Source organism: Rhipicephalus microplus, chromosome 2 (assembly GCF_043290135.1).
Source record: "Rhipicephalus microplus isolate Deutch F79 chromosome 2, USDA_Rmic, whole genome shotgun sequence".
Classification (NCBI taxonomy): Eukaryota; Metazoa; Arthropoda; class Arachnida; order Ixodida; family Ixodidae; genus Rhipicephalus; species Rhipicephalus microplus.
This window is the reverse complement of record NC_134701.1, coordinates 78,830,149-78,854,381: the sequence shown is the minus strand read 5'-3', so window position 1 is coordinate 78,854,381 and position 24,233 is coordinate 78,830,149. Positions and strand designations below refer to the sequence as shown.

At 45.5% G+C, this 24,233-nt stretch overlaps 1 protein-coding gene across 5 annotated transcripts in view; it reads right to left on the bottom strand.

Moving 5' to 3' along the window:
* LOC142796294 (phagosome assembly factor 1) overlaps positions 1 to 24,233 on the bottom strand; it is a 172,172-nt gene that overhangs the window by 100,748 nt on the left and 47,191 nt on the right. For 3 of the 5 annotated variants that reach the window (XM_075886585.1, XM_075886586.1, XM_075886584.1), the window contains exons 8-9: positions 14,775 to 14,939; positions 7,101 to 7,213 (exon numbers count right to left, since the gene is read on the bottom strand). In XM_075886585.1, coding sequence (XP_075742700.1) covers positions 7,101 to 7,213; positions 14,775 to 14,939 — 278 coding nt within the window. The remainder of the gene's footprint in view (positions 1 to 7,100; positions 7,214 to 14,774; positions 14,940 to 24,233) is intronic. The other 2 variants (XM_075886588.1, XM_075886587.1) reach the window with 1 other exon arrangement.

The following is a 24,233-nucleotide window of genomic DNA, read 5'->3' as shown; positions in this document are numbered from 1 at the left end:
GCACAATAATACTGTCACGTGTTCATGACAGTGACGACGATAGCACTCTGGTTATTAAAGACGAAGCCCTTTGTAGGGCGATCTTATGGCCGGGAAACAAATAGTCAAAGTACAAGCAATACGGTTGAGTATCGCCAAAACGAAGTCCGCTACAAGAAAATTTTCACCACGAGTAATTTCAAATTTCCCATTAGGCGCTGATGAAAAACAATGTGAAAATGTCTCGTCACAATGAATACTTTTCCAGAATACTTCAACTTCAACGAAGTTTTCGAGAGTGCTACCACTAAAAGAAAGGACCTCCCCCCTCCCCCCTCCCACCTGGATTTACACAAAATTTTCACATTATCTTATTAGCTGCGACTTACAGAGCCGTGCAGCCGCATTGAAACACCTGTGTCTTCATTGGACATGCACTTCTTACTACCAAATGCACATTTTTGTAAGCTGATCACCATTGAGATGCTCGGCAACAGATTGGCCATCCACCATGATGCTGCCGGTGTTTGACGTGCGCATGGCCCATGGTTGAATAATTCTTCAAAACTCCCTCCCCGTTTTTGACATATGGTATCTCAAAAAGAAACTACTGCTCGTCATCACTAGCCTTGCGATCTTTAATGAGAAGTATGGTCGCCACAGCCTTACTGTATTTACTCGCGTAATCCTCGCACTCGCATAATTGTCGCACCCCCCCCCCCCCCCCCCCATCGCCCAAGAAAAAATACTATTTTTTTTAATTATCGCACCCCCGAAAACTGCCGCAATAATGAAGTCTGCTCGTTCCAGCCATTGATGATCATAGCGCTCACCATCTGGTGCCATCTCTTAAGCATCAAGCATACTATTGCACGGAGATTCAATCCAATCCAAGACAAGCCGAAATGGACAGTGCACGTTGAGGTGTGTATTGTATGTTGTGTCGGTAATCTTGGCACGTTATGGGGCGATACTGAAGCCACACGGCTGCTTCAAGTTGCAAGTGAGAGATCATGCGCTACACAACGGCAACAGGGCCGCCGGTAGGCCCTTCGGAGCCTTCTAGTTTTGTGTTATCCACTGGTGACGGCAGCTGAAAGCCACCAAGACGCGTTGGGCCTGCCGTGTGCCTAAAACTAGGATTGATGTAAACTTTATTTCTTCAGAAGGAAACTGCGGACGATTCTGTTCAATAGCCATCAGCCCAATACTGACGTCCTTCGCTTACCTTTTGAGGGCTCTTGTTGATCGCCGACCGCTATCGCTACGCCCGCAACGTCCACAAGCTTTGCGTATGGTATTCTAATTCTCGACTATTCGCTTCCACTTTTTGTGTCTCAAATAAATCTTGCCTTGTGTTGAACCTCTCCTTTTATTGTTGAGGTAAGTTCTAATTAGTACTTCTTAAAGCTTGCTGTAAGTTGCTGGTGTGAGAATCCCGATTTGCGGCCACTTCATTTTCTTTTTCGCTCTCTGTGTTTTCGTCGAAAAATTTCCCCGCGTAATCCTCTCACCCCCCAACTTTGCATCGATTTTCTGGCAAAAAAAGTGCAAGAATTATGCGAGTACTTACGGTAATAAGGCATTTCAGTAGGAGCGCACCTAGTGCAAGAATAACTACATTTTGCCAAAACTGCCAAGAACACAATGACCATTTCGTCAGCGCGATCACGGGCGACCATAAAAGTATACGCACATCAACATACACACATTGACTCAAAGCAGTGGTGCTTCCCGCAACGTTCAGGACAAAACATGGTACACATGATCAGAAATAGCACATGTACAATGACACAGTTCTGAAGGAATGTGCACGACCAGCCCACGAAACTGTGGTTGCTATCGCTGCGATCAGCAGTAACTAATGCACCCCTATGGTACGTGGCTACCACAGCCAAAGGTAAAACGCAATATATATATGTGACGCTAGATGTGGGAGACGTGGCCTGGCTCATACGCCATGTTTATTCCATCTCACTTCTTCCTTCTCTGCTTCTACAAACCATCACTTCATACGTCACACGATTCCCCCTCCCCCCTGAAAGAATGAGCACGTTACAATCAACAAAACAACAAAAAGCATAAAGTGAAGAATGTCAAAATGCACGGTAGTTCGATTTCATAAGGCAGTTTCTTATCTCGCACAAAAGCTTCACATTCACAGCAGAGGGCAGCTGTCCGGTCAAATCTAGGGTAGCTCTGGTGGACGAGGCTGGGTGTTGCGCCCAGGATAGCATAACCCCCCCTGCACATCTCCTCTGATGATGACATGACTTGAGGTCTTGTGAAGAACGAACAAGGCTTGAAATCTGTGTAGCATTGATTTGACGGATGTCTTTGGCATCGGATCCAGCGTCGTCGTGGCAATAGATGCTTTGCTTCTAGTCGGCGCGCATGAGAATTGAGGATGATGGGACGGTGTCTTTTTTTTTCTCCGTTGTATACGTAGTAGCTTCATGTCTCTTTCGTAACTTTCTGTGGCGTTCTCTCAGTTTGTTGGATCGCAGACATGGCTTCGAGAACTGGAGCAGAAAATTTTGTCGACGTTGCTTTCTGCGAAGATGGCTTAGGCATCGACTTCGTCTTTGCTTCTTTAATTGATGCTGTCTCTGATGACCTTTCAGCCACAAGTGTACTCGTGAGGAGGTTTCACTTGATCGTTGTTCTTGTTCGAGTAGCCGTTGCAGTTCTTGGAGTTCGTGGAGTTGCCTTTGTTGAAATTGCTCGTCTTGTTGTGAAAGTTTGTCAGATGGGCCTCTTTCAGGAACATGAGTCTGCTTTTCTTTAGATAGTGATGTGATCAGTAGATTGTCGGTAGTCGACACTGTACTGCTAGGCTTGTCTTGCGATGAAAGCAGCGTGAAAGGCTGATGAGAAAGCTCCCAAGATGGTTGTGAGTCATCCTTGATTGTAAATGCTTCTGTCAGTTGACAATGTGCCGGCGTTGGTGGATTCGAAATTCCTGCAGTGCTTTGACTCACATGTGTGTTATCACTTGACGATGAGAGCACAACAGACATGGCTTCAGGTGGTTCTGATGGCCTATGTTTTTCTTTTTGCAGCGTAGTTAGGCTGACAATGTCTGTCGAATGACCCTGGTCCGGAACGTCAGGGTAGGAGCTGGTATTGTGAGGATTCACCAGCTCGTCACGCGTGAATTCCGTCGCACGCTCGAAACCGTCTGGGCCTTGTGTGTGACACGAAGCATCAAGGGATTCCGGTGGTTCAGTAAAATGTGAAGTGTTGTGGTGCAGTGAACACGTTGAAAATGCCGATTTCATTGTTCTTGGAAAAGCCGGCTTTAGGTTTAGTCTTTTGCCGAAATGGTCTAGATTCCTTTCGGTATACGGAGGCTTTACCTTGTCTGTTGCGACGTGCAAGTTACCAGTCGGTGTTCGAATGCGTGAGGTTTTTTCGGAAGAGTCATATGATGGTACAATGGTGGTATATTTTCTCTGAGGTCTCGTTTGGGAAATAGGCTTACTGCGGGAAGACTTCGCGTAACTCTGATGGGCGAGTTGAAAAGCCTTCCGCTGATGAGGTATGTACCGGTCTTCATAGTATTCTTTGAAACGGGTCATCATTTCTTCTTTGTTCTTTTTCCAAGACTCATCGTTCTCGAAGATGTGGGTGAGGTGAAATTTGAATGCCTCACCTGAGATGTAGTCAGTAAAGTTGATGATCATCTCCCGTTCCGACCAGGATGCAGCGGCGGCGTGGAGCTCGAAAAGATTGAACCAGTCCTGTACAGGTCCGTCGTCCGCTGATCCGGTGTACTTGGGGATGTCAAGGTCGTCTGATGGTGCTGTCATGATGCTGGTCTTGGTGTAGTGTAGGGATGTACTTTCGTGGTCCACGTTCGGTCACTGCGTCTTGCTGAGACGTTCGAAGATGGTGGCCGGTTGATGAAGTGGCCGCCAGGTCTTCATCCTGTCGACTTGTGTGACGCTAGATGTGGGAGACGTGGCCTGCCTCATACACCATGTTTATTCCATCTCACTTCTTCCTTCTCTGCTTCTACAAACCATCACTTTATAGACACACACATATATATATATATATATATATATATATATATATATATATATATATATATATAGTGAAGGTATGGGATATGGCACAACGGGAGCGTTGTCAACAAGGATAAATATATTTCTTTCCCAACAGTTTCGGGAGGGGTCCTCCCTTCATCAGGGAGGACCCGTCCCAAAACTGTTGGGCAATAAATATATTTATCCTTGTTGACAACGCTAGCGTTGTGCCATATCCCATACCTTCACACGAAGACTAACTAGCCCATTGAATTATTACTCCCATATATATATATATATATATATATATATATATATATATATAGTGCTGAGCTTCAGCATGTAGTATTGGCTTCTGGCAAAGCTTTGGCACACTCGTCCTCGACGCTGCACACTTGGCAATCTTATAAAGCAAGCAAGACAAGCTTTGAGGGTAGTCTAAAAATCATTTTTTCTTATGTGTAATTGACTCCTGTTATGAATAGCACACCCCGATGCAAACTGAGAAACAAAGAAAAAAAGATATGCGTGTAACAACGCAAGGCGGCCTTCCTTGCATTACTCTGAAGGTATGCCGCAAAGCCAGCAAAGTTCAAATATAACCTGCACCGCCCCAGTCAACTCCGAATTTTCTGTACATTGCCAAGTTCCTACCACAAGTTTTGTTATCGCCCCATTACACATTCAAGTGCTGCCATGCACAGCCACACCAATTGAATAAGAACCATCGAGATAATCGTAGAACTCCCCGATGCGATTACGCACACAACGCAAACATTACAGATTATTCTGGAACTTATGTGGCTGCTAGCGATAACGATGGAATATTCGACAACACATGTATATACACAGACGCGTTTCACTGCTTATCAGTTAATTGACTGTCGAAGCTCTGTTCGCCGCTATCAGTACCAGTGTGTATCGCTGTAATCCGACTTTCCATTTACCGGCCATAGGTTCGGTCAAATAAACAGTTCTATCTTAGACCTACAGGCTGCTCATTTCGTTCTCGTCATGACCCTATGACAATATTTCGTAGGTGTTACATGCGAGAAAATATGTTCACTTTGGTGAGCAGCCAAGTACGTATGAGTTAGCGCCAGTTAAATGTACGCTCTGGCTTGCACCAAAGGACGAGTCATTATCATTAGATCATTAGATAACGAATTCTGTAGTCTATATAAATAAAATTTTGCTGAAATGAAGTTCCGTGACAACAAACTTTTTTTCGTGAATTCTCTTAATTTTGTTATACACCAAAACATCATTATAATAAAGTTGAATCTCGCTCGAAAATAAGTTTGTTATATCTGAAAATTTGTTATAAAGGTTTACTACTAACACTATAGATATTGCAAGACTATTGTTCATTTACTTCATTATAACGGGTATTTCGTTATACCTGGGTTTGTTATATCGAGTTTTGAGTGTAGTAGCATTTGACTATACTCGGCGACAACTTTTCTTGGCACTGAAGGGAAAGCTACAGAGACGGAGCTTCTGCAGATGTAGTACTATGTGAAGTAGTCCGTTTTGGCGCGCGTCTCGTAACACTGTGGAAAATGAGGGGAGGGGGGGGGGGGGCACCATCGGGGTTTCATGTAGATGCGGACGCCGCTTAACGTTTAAGGTGCATGTAAAAAAGCGGGACTTTCTCGCGCCTTGAAAAACGAAAACTCAAGGCAAATAAATTAAAGGAATTACGAATAACTTCATGGTGCGAGCTGCGTTGTGTCTCGAATAGCTCCATGTAGAAAATAAACAAGAAAATTTTATGTTTCACGCTGAAAATATGAGCGCTAATGTGGAACTACATTTACTGCCGGTAAGATTCACACAATTTGGCTCTCCAGTCTTCGCTCCAATGCCAAAAAAACTGTCGTTGAATATATACACAATGTGCATCGATAAAGGCAATCACTGCTGGTCATCAGCAATCCAATCTGCAGTACGGTGCGTGGAAATTTGTTTATGTGACAACTAAGATTTCAGCCTTATCGACAGTGGGCGTGTTAGATTTAGAATAGACTCTACTGTTGGCGTTCCCACACCTAAGCTTATCAGAAGATTATAAAATAATCTGGAAGCTTCTCAGACATTTCGGTGCGGTTTGCGTAAGACAGTGGTAACACAAGTGGTGGACAGGTCACATAACAAAATTTTACAAGTGTGCCTGGCTGAATATATACACAATGTGCACCAATAAAGGCAATCACTGCTGGTCATCAGCAATCCAATCTGCAGTACGGTGCGTCGAAATTTATGTATGTGACAACGAAGATTTCAGCCTTATCGACAGTGGGCGTGTTAGTTTTAGAATAGACTCTACTGTTGGCGTTCCCACACCCAAGCTTATCAGAAGATTATAAAATAATCTGGAAGCTTCTCAGACATTTTGGTGCACTTCGCCTATGACAGTGGTAACACAAGTGATGGACAGATCACATAACAAAATTTTACAAGTGTGCCTGGCAAAACTGACAGTTTTGTTATACTGAAATTCATCCCACCAAGGTTTCACTATATCTGAGTATCTAAAGGCAGAACTATACACGATATATTCAGTGTTTCAGAACAGGAAAACATGACACCGAACTGCAACTTGCTAACGTGCTGTGTTCTATCAGCAAACTAAACGACATAGATCCTCTGCCCTGCAAGTCACCATGAGTGAATTTATCTTCCCTGGACTGTTCGTGCACTTCCCCCGTCGCAGCAGTGAAGACTCGAAACACCTCTGTTCTACATGCAGTGGCCATATAATAAGTAGCTAGTGAAGGGTTAGCCAGACGCCTATCTAGCCCCCCCCCCCCCCCCACTGGCTTTGTTTCTCCCCTTGCCCCTTTTTTCTCTCTTCACATAGCTTTCTTTCTGCCCTCTAGTGGTAGGAGATGCAAGAGGGCACTCCCCTTGTGTCCAGACTTTTGTATCATCACAAGGTTCATATTATAGTGAAAATAAAAATTATTATCTCTACACCACCATCCACTTCAGCATGAAAATGTAGGCACTAGGGGTTGTCTCTCTGCATCTGACATCATCTTTCGTTTCTGTATACACAACTATCGATAGAAATTAGGCATTGGTCACCTTCAGTGAGCAGGGTGAGTCGGATGCCCAGGGTCGTGTCCCCTTCCCTGAGGACCTCCAGGCCCTCGAGGTAGCTCTGGTTACCAAAGCAGCAGAGGGGCAGGGGAGGAGGCCTGCGGGGCAACACAACAGAATCCCGGAGCACTCTCACACACAAGGAAACATAGCAAACATGGATCACCTTCCAACCTATGAGCCTAAAAATTTGGCAACATACCAGAAGCTTGACAGGAGGAACCTTTCTCTCGCCCCTTTCTATGAGGGGGCGAGAGGGGGGTCCAAATTTTGTTCCGGTACATTTGACATCATTAGGAAGAAGGCGCTGTGACGCACCTTTGCCCACCCTTTAAGAGGAACCTCGTGCACACCTATGTCTCCGCCTCGACACACACACTCAGAGCTCGTTATGGCAAGACCTTATGAATACTGCCCCGTTCCGCCTTCACATTTTGCTATCGTCTCGTTTCAAAGCAGGTTTAGAGGTTTGCACCTCCTTCTCGCCACCCCCCTTGCCCCCTCTCTATGAGGAAGCGAGAGGGGGGGTGAAAATTTTGTTCCCATATATTTGGCATAATTAGAAGAAGGGCGCTGCGACGAACTTTTACCCACTCTTTATGAGGAACCTCGTGCACACCTATGTCCCCGCCCCGACACACACACTAAGAGCTTGTTACTGTAAAACCTTGTGAATACTGCCACGTTCCGTCCTCAAGTTTTGTCATCGTATCGTTTCACTGCCAAGAATTCTCGGTGTAAACCATGCCTACACGGTTCGAGAAACTTTGAGATGGCAGTAGATCATTTTGTTAAGATTACAACCACTTGGTGAACATTACAGATTATTCTAGAACATATGTCGCCACTAGCGATAACGTTAGAATATTCAATGACAAGTGTATAAATGCCGACACGATTCGCTGCTTGTGAGTTGATGATAATGTGTGGTGTCTCATGGTGCAAGGGCCATTCGATGGCCAATGAGTGCCAGATCGTGGGTCAAGAGAAGCGAATAATGACTATGATAGGTGGCTGTATAAGGGCTTTAAAATTCCTCCCGCTAACGCAGGTAAAATCATATAAGCATTAAAATCATGACAGTGACATGAAACACGTGTAGAAAGAATGAATGGCGAAAGATCGTAATAAAAGCATGGCGGAGATGCAGCCACCGCAGCAGCGACCTCAGTTCATAGGTCCTGCTGCAGAAGGCCTGGGTATTGTGGGAATCGAGAGCGCCCTCCTACCTGGTGCCTCGTTCCCAGCTGCCGCCCGCGCGTCAGCGGCGTAGCCCGGGCGCGCATAAGCGCCGGATTCCGCCAAGATGGCTGCCAGGGCGCGTCTTAGTATGGGCCAGTCAACCGTCGGCTTCTTCCCGAGCTGGCATGTCCGGGCACGCTACGCTGGTTCGCTGCGCGGGCTTACGTCACAACGCAGCACCATTTCCCATTGGGCGCGCGTGACATCCTCCTCTCCTACGAGCTGGGTTGTGCCCGATGATTCGCTCGTCGCAGCAGATGCTCTCAGGCGTCCACGAGAGGTTGACGCGCTGCTTAGCGGGCGGCTTCTCGTTCGAGCGTTCGACTTCGGCCCTTGTGCCGGAGTCGTAGCGCCCTAGGCAAGCGTACTGGCTCGGTCTTGCAGAGTTCCCTATACGGCCTGCAAGCCCGTAAGTGTTGCACTGTGCTGCATCTTGGGTTAATAAACCCCTTGTTGTTGTTATCCTGCCTCGTGTGTGGTTTCTGCGCCGTGCCGGAGAAAACGACAAACCCGGCTGCAACGTCTTTGCACGCAGTGGCAATGGAGGACGTCGCATCCCTACACGGTTGCGCATAGTACTACTGGTAAGCCTTGTGCAAACCTATCTCCACAGTATAAAACATGAAAAGTACCTAGGTCTCTTGAAAATCCTAACAGCGGTTAATGTGTAAAAAGTGGTTCTTTACCAACAAACATTGCAGGGTGAAGCAGAAACTCTTGTGGAAAATGTTGTTTTCTTAGTGTGTCTAATTCTCTGCACTGAATTAAAATGTGTAGCACTGTTAGTGCTTCGCCACATCTCTCACACAAGGGTGGATCGCCACAAGACAACAGGTATGAATGTGTAGTGAATGTATGTCCTGTCCTTAGTCTTGTAAGTGTTACTTCCGTGCATCGTGATTTTGATAATTGCGGCCAATGACCAAGTAGCGGCTGGATAACATGCAGTTTATTATGTGTGTGTCTGTCCCACGTGCTCTGCCAATATGCCAATAGGCCCTGAGGTGTTGTTTTAGAAAAGGTTCCAAGTCAAGTGCAGGAATCACTATTGATCTACTGGCAGCTGTTTTTTTTTTTGGCGGTTACAGCTAAGTGGTCCGCCAAAACATTTCCTTGTATCTCATGGTGCCCTGGCACCCAGCAGACTATGACATGTGTATTGAGTGCATACACTGTGCACAGGATTGAGTAAAGGGAGATAAGAATGGGGTTTGTTTGCTTTTTGAGTGTTTTAAGGGCTTTCACAACTCTCAGGGAATTTGCGTAGATTACTGCACTTAGTAATTTTAGTTGTTTTATGTGTTTAACAGCTACAAGTATAGCATAAGCCTCTGCTGTGAAAATGCTGGCGTTCGGGTGCAGAATACCATCATCTAAAAAAGATGGACCGACTACTGCATAGGAGACAGAAAGGCGGGTTTTTGAAGCATCAGTATAGAATTTTGGGCATGAGTATTCTTGCTGCAGTCCTAGAAAATGTGTATTAATATGTGCATTGGGCGCGTGCTTGGTAGCTTGTATAAAAGATATATCGCAGTCTATCAGCTACGACTGCCAAGGCTAGACATATACCGCGGGAGCAGCCAAACCGTGTTCAATAAGCGGCACGCCCGTCTTTTCGGCTAGAGTCCTTACACGAAGTGTGTAGGGCTGTCTTATGGCAGGGCCGTTGTGAAACAGGACAGAAGTGGACAAATCATTGATAGCGGAGTGTACGGAGTGTTCTTTGTTGGCAATCACCTTGTGTAAGTAGACAAAAGATTGGTAGGATCGTTGCAAATGGAGAGATTCGCTCAAGTCAACGTACAAGCTTTCCACGGGGCTTGTGCGAAAAGCACCCGTGGAAAGCCAAATGCCTAGGTGATGCATGATGATGGATGGTAGCGCAGACAACGAACACGGACAAGAGAAGGCACATAGACACAACACAGCGCTAACTTTCAACAACAGTTTATTACACGCAGATCTCCGTGGTGTATGCGATCCACCACGCCAACGTCGCACGTGCGTAGCTCTAAAAACCATCAAATATAACCAACGCGCGTGTTCCAATACTTTACAATTTTATATTTTTCAATCTTTTTTTACTTTTTCTTTCTTCCTTTTATCCCATGTTACCACAAACCCTATCGCGAATACATGTAATCAAGTTCCTTATCTGTCAACACCACTGATGGGCTGCTCACACACGTGTCACCTAGCTCTGCAATTCTGCCGGCCTCCAATACCAACCGCGTCATCTCGTGCCTACTTCTATTGATTATAACCGTTTCCTTGAATTTCGGTGTGCACTTACATCTCTGGCAATGAAGGGAAAGAAAACCATCAGGAACAACACTATTTACTTTGTTATTGTGCTCGCGCAAGCGATCGTTTATGCATCTACTGGTCTGACCGATATAACACTTTCCACAAGTAAGTGGAATGAGGTATACAACACACATGATGCACTCCACAAATAGGTTTCTATGTTTCTTTTGGCATACATTTGATTTTCCCTTGTCTGGTCTTGTGCCTCTGCAAAGACTCACCAACTTATTGGGTGCCGAGAAAACTACGTTAGTGCCACATTTTTCCGCAATCTTTTTTATCCTGTGAGAAACCTTATGCATGTATGGAATTACGGCAAAACTTTCCTTTCTTGAGCTCACCCTATCCATCCCTTCACATCTTTTCTCCAGCACTTTTCTGTGCAATCCTTCAGCAACGGACACGACGAGGCTCTTGGGGTACCCGGCATTGCTTAGCCTCGAGACCTGTTGTCTGAAGCTTTCATTCATGAGGCACCGGCAGGACTTCTTTAGTGCCTCACTCAAGCACATCTTCGCAATGCCTCGTTTTACCAGTTTAGTATGCACCAGTTAGTATACCAGTTTAGTATACTAAACTGGTAAAACGAGGCATTGCGAAGATGTGCTTGAGTGAGGCACTAAAGAAGTCCTGCCGGTGCCTCATGAATGAAAGCTTCAGACAACAGGTCTCGAGGCTAAGCAATGCCGGGTACCCCAAGAGCCTCGTCGTGTCCGTTGCTGAAGGATTGCACAGAAAAGTGCTGGAGAAAAGATGTGAAGGGATGGATAGGGTGAGCTCAAGAAAGGAAAGTTTTGCCGTAATTCCATACATGCATAAGGTTTCTCACAGGATAAAAAAGATTGCGGAAAAATGTGGCACTAACGTAGTTTTCTCGGCACCCAATAAGTTGGTGAGTCTTTGCAGAGGCACAAGACCAGACAAGGGAAAATCAAATGTATGCCAAAAGAAACATAGAAACCTATTTGTGGAGTGCATCATGTGTGTTGTATACCTCATTCCACTTACTTGTGGAAAGTGTTATATCGGTCAGACCAGTAGATGCATAAACGATCGCTTGCGCGAGCACAATAACAAAGTAAATAGTGTTGTTCCTGATGGTTTTCTTTCCCTTCATTGCCAGAGATGTAAGTGCACACCGAAATTCAAGGAAACGGTTATAATCAATAGAAGTAGGCACGAGATGACGCGGTTGGTATTGGAGGCCGGCAGAATTGCAGAGCTAGGTGACACGTGTGTGAGCAGCCCATCAGTGGTGTTGACAGATAAGGAACTTGATTACATGTATTCGCGATAGGGTTTGTGGTAACATGGGATAAAAGGAAGAAAGAAAAAGTAAAAAAAGATTGAAAAATATAAAATTGTAAAGTATTGGAACACGCGCGTTGGTTATATTTGATGGTTTTTAGAGCTACGCACGTGCGACGTTGGCGTGGTGGATCGCATACACCACGGAGATCTGCGTGTAATAAACTGTTGTTGAAAGTTAGCGCTGTGTTGTGTCTATGTGCCTTCTCTTGTCCGTGTTCGTTGTCTGCGCTACCATCCATCATCATGCAACCATACCAACAAGCCCAAATCGCCACCCTCATTGCCTAGGTGATGGACAGGGTTGAGCATCTTTAAGGCCGTTGGTGTCGCAGATTGATAGGTTATGGCCCCGTAATCTAGGCGTGTCCGTATGAGGCTTCTATACAAATTGATCAAACACTTTTTGTCACTACCTCAGGTAGAGCGTGATAAGACTTTTAGAATGTTCATCATTTTGAAGCACTTGTTTTTCAAATACTTTATGTGCGGTATAAAAATTAGCTTGGTGTCTAAGATTAGTCCTGAGAATTTGTGTTCATTGTTTATTGAAAGACGCTGGCCATTTGGTTCCATGTGAGGTTCGGAATGAATGCCTCTCTTTCTAGAGAATAAGACGCCCGTGCTTTTTTGTGGATTCAGGCGGAGCCCGTTTTCATCTGCGCATTTTAAAATCCTGTTCAAACTCGGCTGCACCTGCCGCTCACATATTGCCAGGTTACAAGACTTAAAACCGAACAAGACATCATTTACATAAATGCAACAAAACATACTCCTAGTAATGGAAAGGCGCAATGAATTCATTTTGATATTAAATAGAGTACAGCTCAGTACACCACCCTGGGGCACCCCTGTTTGCTGAACAAATGTTCGGGACAATGTGCCTACTCGATCATGGAACATCCGAATGGAGAGATAACTTTCAATTGTGGTTAGCACTCTACCCCGTATACCTAAAATCTGAGAGGTCTCAAAGTATACCAAAGCGCCATGTTGTGCCATAAGCCTTTTCGATATCAAGGAACACAGAGAGAAAGAATTGTTTGTGGATGAAAGCGTCTCAGATCTGTGCTTCAATACGTACCAGGTGGTCAATGGTGTACCTACCTTCTCGAAAACCGCACTGGTACGGGTCAAGTAGACTGTTTGTTTGAAAGAAGTGTATAAGTCGGCGATTTATCATCTTTTCAAAGAGTTTACAGAGGCAACTGGTTAATGCGATGGGCTTGTAACTCGTAACAGAGGACGGATCTTTGCTCTGTTTTAATATGGGAATGACGATGGTCTCTTTCCAAGAAGCACAGATGACACCAGGAAACCAGATGGCATTGCACAGGGAAAGTAATGTTTCTTTTTAGTTTCTAGAGGTAGGTTTTTGAACATTTCATAGATTACATGGTCAGATCCTGGGGCGAAATCACTGCAGCAATTAAGAGATGCCTGTAGCTCAGCCAAGCAGAATGACCGATTATATGCCTCATATTTAGTACATTTCATGTCTAGTTTATGTTTTTGTACTCCTGTCTTGTAGCGTTGGCACTCTGGAGAGTAGTGTGAAGAGCTGGAAACCTGCTCGAAGTGTGCGCCCAGGTAGTTTGCCTGGTCTTCCAAGCTGTTGCCTTGTGCATTTACTAGAGGGAGTGGATATGCTAGTTTTCCTTCTACTCTTCTCACCCTGTTTCATACTTTACCCTCTTGTGTATATGAGGTGATGCCTGATAAAAACGTATGCCAACTTTCTCTTCTAGCTTGTCGGCACGTCCTCCTGCCTTGGAACTTAATGTTCTTAAAGTTTATAAGATTTTTGGACGTCGGCGAGTTTTGAAGCAACTTCCATGCCTTGCTTTGTTTTTTCCGTGCATTACAACACCATGTTCGTTCCACCATAGAACACGTTGTTTGCCTGAGAATCTGCTTGTTTGTGGAATACATTTGGTTGCAGCGTCAACCAAAAAAGCAGAGAAGCAATCCACAGTAGCCTCTATGCTTAATCCACTCATCTCATTCCAGGTTCAGAAAGTAAATTTTTGGTACTGTTCCCAATCAGTTTTTTGGGTGAGCCACTTAGGCACTTGTGGAGGACTGTCATTTGCAGTCGTGGTGGTGAGAATTATAGAGAAATGATCACTTCCATATGGATTATTGATGACTTTCCATTTGAGGAGCGCAAAAAGTGATGGAGATGATAAGGTCTATTGACAAGTATGTGTTGTTAGTAATATTTTAATACATTGATGTTTTGTGATTCAGGAGACATTCCCCAGAAGAGAAAAGGAATTGTTCGATTAGACAACCTCGTGCATCGAACATTACTTTTAGTTCCAAAGCCACCTTGCGGCACACCAATGAAACAAACTAGACAAAAAGACTCTTTTTGAGCAGTATAGCGCAGTGATTTACAATTAGCACAGGTTAGCGCAACGGGCACAGGTTCCCCCCACTGCCATTAAAGATATTCATCACACACCCCTAGTTCTTGCAATTGAGTATGAGCCTAAATGTGCACCTCCCACTTACAGTTTAGTTGGTGTTTCAAGAAAAAAACAATGCATTTCCAGCTGCTTCTGACGAAGAAACTGCAACTTCCCAGATGAATGCTACGCGCTAATGTTTGGCTCACATGTTCACTCTTAAAAGCTTTCAGTACCAATCACCCACTCTTTATCACTATGTTGAAAACCTGTTGAAGTATCTCATTGAGGCATAAGAGGAGTTTACGCAGTTGGCACTGAAATCAGGAAAATGAAGAGAACAGGGCAGGACACAATGCAAGGCACGAATATGGGACAGAGATAATACCGTGGGAAACGAAGCAATGGCTGGCAGCTGGTGGTGAGATGCAGATGAGGCAATGATGAGGCAGCTATGGAGCTTGTGGTTGCAAAGAGCATGCTTTGTGCAGGGCAGAAAAAGGACATTGTCATGCAGAGGGATATTCCACAAAGATGATCATGATGAAAACAGCTGCAAGCAGAAAAAGAAAAAGCGAGAAACTTAACCAGAACAGAGGAAACAGCTTGGCACATGCGAGATGGCAGATGAGCAAAACAAAAGTTCAAGTTTATACAAAGGAACCTCCATTGTACAACCCCTAATCATGCACTTGCACTTTGCATCAATTCAGTTCAGCTCTGTCAAAAGACCCACAGAAATATTGTATCAAAACCTCAATCATATGGTCCAATTTTTGTTCAATGAACAGATCTGTCAAGCACCCCAAGTTGTCGTAGTAAGACTGCGGCTAGAGAAAAAGGGCGGTCAAGGAATGTGCTAACAATAAAAGAATAAGAGAGCTGGAAGAGCACGGTGACAAAGGGACGATCTCCTGCCCTTTCCTGCCTATGCTTGGAGGCTTGGCTACCTAACCACAGAAAAGCCCCGAGGAACACAGTAGCAGCACAGGTTGTGATTGCACTGTCATATTAGATATGAGCTTTAGAGCACCCGTGCCTATCATACTGCCTGAGCGTGCTCTTCTCTAGTCATCGTTGTGAGCTTTGTTCGCAATGTAGTCGCAGCTTTCTTGTTCAACTTAATTTTATTATTGGTTTGTGAGAGAGCTGCATTTTCCTATTTGTGCAACATTACCACTAGTACAACACCTACATGCCCAGTGCATTCAAAGCATTCCATTTTTCACCACAGTGTGGGGCCACTGACCGTCCCATCTACAAGCGAATCTGGCATGATCCTACACATCTTCATACACTCTGGCACAAGCAAGGTTTTCAGTTATGGCCTATATGACCTCCCCCCCCCCCCCCCCCCCTTTACCCCAACCTTCTTCAGTGTCCTGGCCCTTGAAAAGTTTTTACAAATGCGGCCTGTTAAATTAGGTAAAGTTGAGACCTTTGCTCTGTGCCGATCAACAGAAAAAGAGAGAGCGACTAGCATGAACTGCCTTTACAGAATAAAAATCTTATTCTCCAGGTAGTTGTTTCTCTTTAGTGGTAAAATTTTACTGCCTCCAGGACGTATTAGATATGCACTACCATGATCCGCCTAGTCCAAACGGAGTTGCTTATTAATGCCAGTCTGAGGTGCGAATATTCTCCCCCTTTTTCAGCCCCAAACTGTTTCTGGTCAACATGCACAGGATAACAACCTCACTTTCTTAGCACCAATCACAATCAGAGGCATAGGTCAAGCAAAAAAAAAAAAAAAAAAAAACACACACAACGCGAAAGTTTTCAGCCCACTAAGTAACCTTTCTTCAATAAAACGAACAAGGATTTTGAAGGATTGTTTTTTTTTGCTGGACACAATCTTAATGAAAACCAGAACATAATGAAGTCAAGGAAGTTACCTCGGCTTGATTATTAGCCGATTTTCAGCAACACTCCGGCGATGGGAGATTTTTTTAAGAAAGCGGCTCTCCTCATTCCCACCTTATTGGGAACAGATATTAGTCATGCACAGGGCAGTGTACTGACCCTTGTGATGGAAAACTATTGCTAACACAACTAATGTGGTTTGGACACTGTAAGCGATTCTTGTGCACAGACAACTTTTGGACATATTTTATAATGCTTTACAGCATTACATCCAGTTTTTTTAGAGGCAAGTAAAATGCGCATCCCTCCTGCCTTCAATGGGTTCATGAGATATCTCACCTATTTTTGAAATGAATATAGGCATGCTTACATTGTTCTCCTTATTCTAACAATGTAGTTATTTTTTCTGTGACTTCATTAGTTCATTAAATCAAGATAACAATCTCTATTGTTCTTGACACAATGTAAAAATAATCAACAGACAAAAGTTTACAAATGACATAGGGATTAACAGTAGAAAGCATAAGATACACAACATAGCAAGCAATTTATTGATTGAGTCATTATTTCTTACATCACAGTACACTAAACTTCATAGGTCTGAATGTGGCCATGGTGTGGTCACACAAAAGACTAACTTTAAATACACTTAAATAAGAAAAAAGTAAGATCTTCTTTCTATGTCAAGTGCACCAAGCATATAGCTCCATGCTGAAAAAAAAAAAAACTATTCAGCTATCTAAAATAGTTTTTGATATTGATACGGTAAGAGCCGGGCCATGTTTTGGGGACAAAGGTAGGGGAAGAGGAAGTTACTTGGTTCAGCCTATGTTCGCCATCATCGCCGATCGTTGCCTGATCTCTCCTGGAAATAAACACAGTTAAACTCAATCTAACCGCAACAGTTTTATGATGGAGGTACGGGGTACCTAACCAAGCAACACGGTTCTGCAACAACCTAAGCTACGCCGAAGCCGCCGCATTGCTGGGCTACCCCCGTTAACGCTGGTGGTCGAGATGTTTCACGGTGAAGACAGAACCCTGAACACCGTAGCTGACGGCACTGCACCACCAGTTCCAGCTGCACCTTTACTACCAACCTCAGCCACGGCTGGTCTTTGGTAGCGTCAGCATCTGATAGAGCCCCGTTCTTTCGGGGGCAAATCTGGCGAGGGTGTGGATGAGTGGATCAAACATTACAAGCGGGTGAGCAACTACTACTCTTGGGGCGCGGCAACTCAGTTGACTAACGTGGTGTTCTTCTTGAGGGACACGGCGCTCACATGATATGAGAACCACGAGGACGCCCGGACAACGTGGGAACGCTTCGTGTCCGAAATCAAGGAGTGTTTCGGGGACACCGTGGCAAAGAAGAAGCAAGCCGAACAAACACTGCTGCAAAGAGCCCAGGTCCCAAGCGAAACGTGCACGATGTACATCGAGGCGATCCTGAAACTATGCAAGACCGCTAACTCTTGCATATCCAAGGAGGACAAAGTCGGCCACCTGTTGAAAGGCATCGCAGAGGATGTTTATCACTTTCTTATCGCCAAAGACAGCATTGGTACAGTAGCCGATGTCATACGGCACTGTCGCACGTTTAAGACGCTGAAGATGAGGCGCATTGCTCCTAAATTTGGTCGATTACCTAATGTGACCACGGTAGCGAGTGTTGACAACTACGCGCCTTCTGATTTTGCGTCTACGATACGCGAGATCGTGCGTGAAGAACTCAGTAGACACACTCACGCGACGCCTTGCAAAGCTACACCCTTGTCGGTTCCAGACCAGCACCAGCATACTGTTTCCATTGCTGCAGCAGGCATCGAGGAGTATGACTACGTTTCTGGCACACCACCGAGGCCACAGCGCAGTCACTACCAAGACACCAGGCACCAGCGCCGCTTCAGTTACCCTCGACAGCTGGCCGCCGACTATCAGAACCCGAACGAATACGCACCTGTGTCACCCCGCCCTCGCGATGCTTTCCAAAATGCATATCGTCAACCTCCTGTGTACTACAGTTATGGTGCTCCAGGACACATTGCTCAGTTCTGCCGTCGGCAGAGAGAGATGACATCGAGATACGAGCCATTGTCAAGACCTCCTCGCGGTGGCCACAATGATTATGACAATCCTTGGTGGTGGTGGTCCACGTATCCCATAGCCCCCTACGACAAGGGAGCCAGCGTGGAACCTCCCCCGCTTCTGACCGTAGCTTGACACCTCCGCCTGGCCGAACGCATCGCTCTCCTTCACCTCTATGGCGGCGGTCGCCACCACCACGGCCGGGAAACTAGACGGCGCGGCCAATGGAGGTGAGGTCGCACAACAGGATTCACCTCATATACCTCCGCTAGTTACGATGGACAAAAACCGGATATGTGTGTCAATAGAGGGATTGTGTGCAACGGCTTTAGTGGATACTGGTGCCACAGTTTCTGTTATGAGCAGTTCGTTTAAAGATAGCTTAGGCCGCAAAGTTATGTTTTCCTATCAGGATTCTGGTAGATTTCATGGCGTGGGCGGGGACATACTTCAACCCGTAGGAGTATGTGCCATCAACGTGTTGTTGGCGGGGAAAACGTTCCCAATTGAGTTCCTGATTCTGAAACAGTGCACACATGATGTTATTCTCGGCATTGACTTCTTCCAAGAGTGTGGCGCTTTCGTTGACTGCGGTACGGGTGAAGTTTCTGTTAGCGGTGGTGATGCTTTTCCCGCCTTAGTTGAGCAGCAGCTGCCTCCGGAAGACTTACTGACTGTTTCCAAAGAGCTGGCATTACCACCATGGTCTATGAGTTCAGTAGCCGTATCTACTCCAATAGCTGCAGTATCAGTCTTTGATGCTGTCGTTCAACCTCTGATGGCTCAGTGTGCAAAGAAAGATGTAATAGTGCCTCATTCGATTATTTCAATTACTAATGGATGCACGTTTTTGTGGGCACTTAATTCTTCGTCTGCGCCGATTATCCTTCCTCAAGGAATGAAGCTCGCACTGTTCCATGGTGTCACAGAAAATTCTATTGTCACCATTAACGACGAGGAAAGTGAGAAACGCGTGGGCACCTCTAAACGAAGTACCTTCCCTGAGTCCCACATTTTGAGCATGGTTAGCAAGACGCTACGGTCACATGAACAACAACAATTGGTCCAACTATTACAATGACATGGGTCAGTGTTTGACTTCGGCGAAAAGGGTAAGCGACTGTCTTTACCCCGCTCTCGAACACAGCATGCCATCGACACAGGCTTTGCTCATCCGGTTCGGCAAAAGCCTTACAGGGTGTCGTCATCCGAGCAGAAAGTTATAGCTGAACAAGTTCAGGACATGTTGCAGAAGAGCGTTATTGAAGAGTCGTGCAGCCCGTGGGCAGCACCTGCGATTTTGGTTCACAAAAAAGACGGTAACTGGAGGTTTTGCGTTGATTATAGACGATTGAATGCTTTGACTAAAAAGGATGTATATCCACTGCCTCGGATCGACGACGTAATTGAATGCTTCACACTTTTCTTCACTCGATCTACGATCAGGATATTGGCAGATCACCATAAACCCTGCTGACAAAGAGAAAACGGCATTTGTAATACCGGATGGAATTTCTTGACTCGATCTACGATCAGGATATTGGCAGATATTGGCAGATCCCCATAAATCCTGCTGACAAGGAGAAAACGGCATTTGTAACACTGGATGGGCTATATCAGTTCAATGTGATGCTATTTGGGTTATGCAATGCCCCCGCAACTTTTGAAAGATTTATGGACTCGATTCTTCACGGACTGAAATGGGAGATCTAATTGTGATATCTAGACGACGTCATTTTTGGCTGCACATTCGAAGAACATAACGTTCGTTTGAGCCTCGTTCTGGACTGTGTGGGAAAGGCTGGCTTGGTCTTGAACTCCAAGAAGTGTCGGTTTGGTGAACGGCAGGCCTTGATCCTTGGCCATTTGGTAGACAAAGATGGTGTCACGCCTGACCCCCGGAAAATTGAAGCGGTCAGGGCCTTTAAGCCACCTACGTCTGTAAAAGAACTTCGCAGCTTTCTCGGGTTATGTTCTTATTTTCGACGCTTTGTGCCTAAATTTGTGGAAATCGTGTACCCATTGACCAGCCTCTTGCGAAAAGACAGTGCATTCGAGTGGACATCTGAATGTGACGCTGCGTTCTGTCAACTCAAATTTCTGCTGAGATCAGAGCCGATTCTCCGTCATTTTGACCCATCTTCTCCTATGGAAGTACACAGCGACGCAAGCGGTATTGGCATCGGAGGCGTTCTTGTTCAGCGTCATAATGACAGAGAGCATGTCGTTGCCTATAGAAGTCGTTCCCTAAGCAAGGCTGAAAAAAATTACACTGTGACCGAACATGAATGCTTGGCAGCCGTATTTGCTATTCAGGAGTTTTGTTGTTACCTGTATGGGCGTCCTTTCACGATTGTAACAGACCATCATTCCCTATGCTGGCTCGTTACTCTCCGAGACCCTTCTGGTCCGCCTTGCACGCTGGGCTCTACGCCTCCAGGAATTCGACTTTAATGTTGCATACAAAAGTGGACGGCGTCATACCGACGCCGATTGTATTTCTCACCTTCCATTGTCTGTGACTGAGGACAATACAGACACGTTCGACGTCTGCTTTGCAACTGTTTCCACGCATTTCCTGATGTCACCACGTTCCAGAGGGAGCAGCGCAATGACTTGACTTTAGACTCTTTATTCGCCACTGTCAGAAGCCCCAAGGGCAGTGGTCGCTTTTGTCTTCGCGATGGACTGTTGTAAAAGGTGAATTTCTCGGCAAATGGTGCGCGGTATTTGCTAGTGGTTCCCCAAAGCTTGCGATACGACGTCCTCCATTTCATGCATGATGACCCGACGTCTGGCCATCTTGGATTCATCCGCACTTTGCATCGAACTCAAAAGCGCTTCTACTGGCCTGGGGGCACGACACCGGTTGGCGCAAAATGTTCACGCCGCTGCTCACCTTCCAGATCGTGGCCTGTTGGGTTGCAGACACCGTTGGCCTGGGCGACTGCGCTTGGTCACCACCCGGTGACCTACCCGTGCCCATAGCGCCCTCAAGCCATCTGGATCAACCACGGATTTCGTCACCAATCGTCAGCCCGCTGATACCAGCCCGCGCCTGCAGCTACGCCTGGCAACGCTTCTCATCGTCGACGTCACCAACCACGTGGGGCCAATGCGGCCTACATAATCTTCACAACATCACCAAAAGCTCGGGGCACGACACCGGTTGGCGCAAAATGTTCACGCCGCTGCTCACCTTCCAGATCGTGGCCTGTTGGGTTGCAGACACCGTTGGCCTGGGCGACTGCGCTTGGTCACCACCCGGTGACCTACCCGTGCCCATAGCGCCCTCAAGCCATCTGGATCAACCACGGATTTCGTCACCAATCGTCAGCCCGCTGATACCAGCCCGCGCCTGCAGCTACGCCTGGCAACGCTTCTCATCGTCGACGTCACCAACCACGTGGGGCCAATGCGGCCTACATAATCTTCACAACATCACCAAAAGCTTGGGGCACGACACCGGTTGGCGCAAAATGTTCACGCCGCTGCTCACCTTCCAGGTTGGTTACCTTACCCATTCTAAACAATACTATACCAATAACTACTTCCTTGTCACGGTGTCGTGCCCCTACGACTTGAAATTGCGCAACTGGCTATGTACTTGTTACAATGTGTTCACCCTACAATTGTTGTCACAGTTGATACTCTTACTATCAGGGGATGTGGAACTAAACCCCGGTCCAACTAAAGCACAGATAGAACCTCTATCAGACGCTATCAAGAAGATCGAGCAAACCGTTTTAACCATTCGTGAAGATATTAATCAGCTCAAGGCAGTACAAACTAACCATGAAACAGTTCTCTCAGCACTAACAAACCGAATCTCAGCGCTAGAAACAGTCCAAATCGAACCCTCACCGGGCGCCGTACCCGATGACGCCGCCAAAATCAAACATGAAATTGAAACGCTAAAAGCTGCTAACACCGACGCTAGTAATCGACTGCGCCGCAATAACCTTCTCTTTTTAGGTATTGAGGACTCTGTTAAAGAAACTTGGGAAGAATCAGAGCTTAACGTCATAAACTTTTGTTCCGCCCAACTAGATATTACGCTCGAACCAAGAGCCATAGAACGTGCTCATCGGATCGGAAAATTTGCCCCAGACAAGAATAGGCCAATCATGATAAAGCTCGCTCACTTTAAAACAAAAGAAAAGATTTTGAGCTGCGGAATTAAGCTCAAAGATACGACCTTCGCCGTAAGAGAAGACTTTGCAGCAGCCACTCGCCTTGCACGCTCTAAATTACTCAAATTCATTCGGCCACAAAAGTGTGCATTTAAGCTGAGGGTTGACAAACTTATTGTTGGAAATAAATCATTCTTCTATGACGCGAAAACTGATAAAGTCACAGAACTTCGGAACTCACCCGTCATTACATTTGAAAACAGCGCATCATCGGAAGCCACCTCTGTTGGCAGAACATGACGGGTTTGCAATCATTCCGCCTCGTGTAACACGTGTATCCGTCCTATGGCATTTCTAAACATAAACATTGCATTTACTAACATACGAAGCATAATTCCTAAACGCGACGAACTTTGCAGTTTCATAAATGATATCAGTGCTGACATGGTGATACTAACTGAAACATGGTTGCATGATGACGTCACAGATACGGAAGTGTTTCCATCCAATTTAAATTTTACAATTTTTCGCCGGGATCGCAAAAGTAAGAAAGGAGGTGGCGTGCTCATAGCTATTAAAAACACTCTAGCATCCTCACTTATTTTCCATGACGATAAAATAGAATTAATCTGGGTTCTTGTCTCCAACGGAGCCTCGAAATTTGTTTTTGGCGTCTGCTATAGGCCGCCAGACAGCCACCCCGACTTCTGCGACCTACTTCATCAATCCCTCCACACCATTACAAATAAACATTCTAATGCACCTATATTTTTGTTTGGGGACTTCAATTATCCTTCAATCAGTTGGTCGTTGCTTTCAGCGTCGAATGGGACATCATCTAAAGAGCAACAATTTTTAAACACTGCCCTTGATTTTAACCTTCACCAGGCTATTACGTGCCCTACCAGGGGCAATAACATACTAGACCTCCTGCTAACTTCAAGCCCTGACGACATAAAAACCATTAATACGCTCCCTGGTCTTAGTGACCACAACCTAATCCATATTTGCATCGCCTCCCCGCTTAAAAAGAAATCACCCACACGGAAGGTAATCACGGATTACAAGAGAGCAAATTTTGATGCGATTAATCACGAACTCGCCAACTTCTTAGAAAACTTTAGGAATACGCACCTAAAACGAAGTGTCAACTGTAACTGGGAACTTTTTAAGACTACAATGCTTAACCTCAAAAACAAATACATTCCTTCTACCCTCATTAAATCAGATTCAAACTGCCAATGGTTTAACAAACAGCTAAAATTACTCTGTAACCGAAAGAAACGCTTGTACAGAACGGCCCGCCTAAGCCAAAGTTCAACTGCGTGGGAGCGCTACCGCGCATGCGCTAATCAGTACTTAACCGAACTAAAAGCTGCAAAAATCAAATTCTTTTCCCATGACCTACTATCAATTCTTCAATCAAATCCCAGCAAATTTTGGCGCATGCTGTCCCCCAAGTCACAATCTAATCGAATAAGCCTCACTAACGCTGACGGAGAACCAATACACGCTGACCAGTGCGCTTCTGCTTTAAATGACCACTTTACGTCTGTGTTTTCCTCTGCCAACACCACTGATACCGTAACACTGCCCGAATCTGCAGCTGTAGCGATGCCAGAAATTGAAATTACCCCAGAAGGAATATTCCTACTCATTAACAATCTTAAAGTTTCATCCTCGGCGGGCTGCGACAGTATTAACAGTAAATTACTAAAAAATACCGTTTCTGTCTCAAGCCAAATACTTTGCCTAATCTTCAC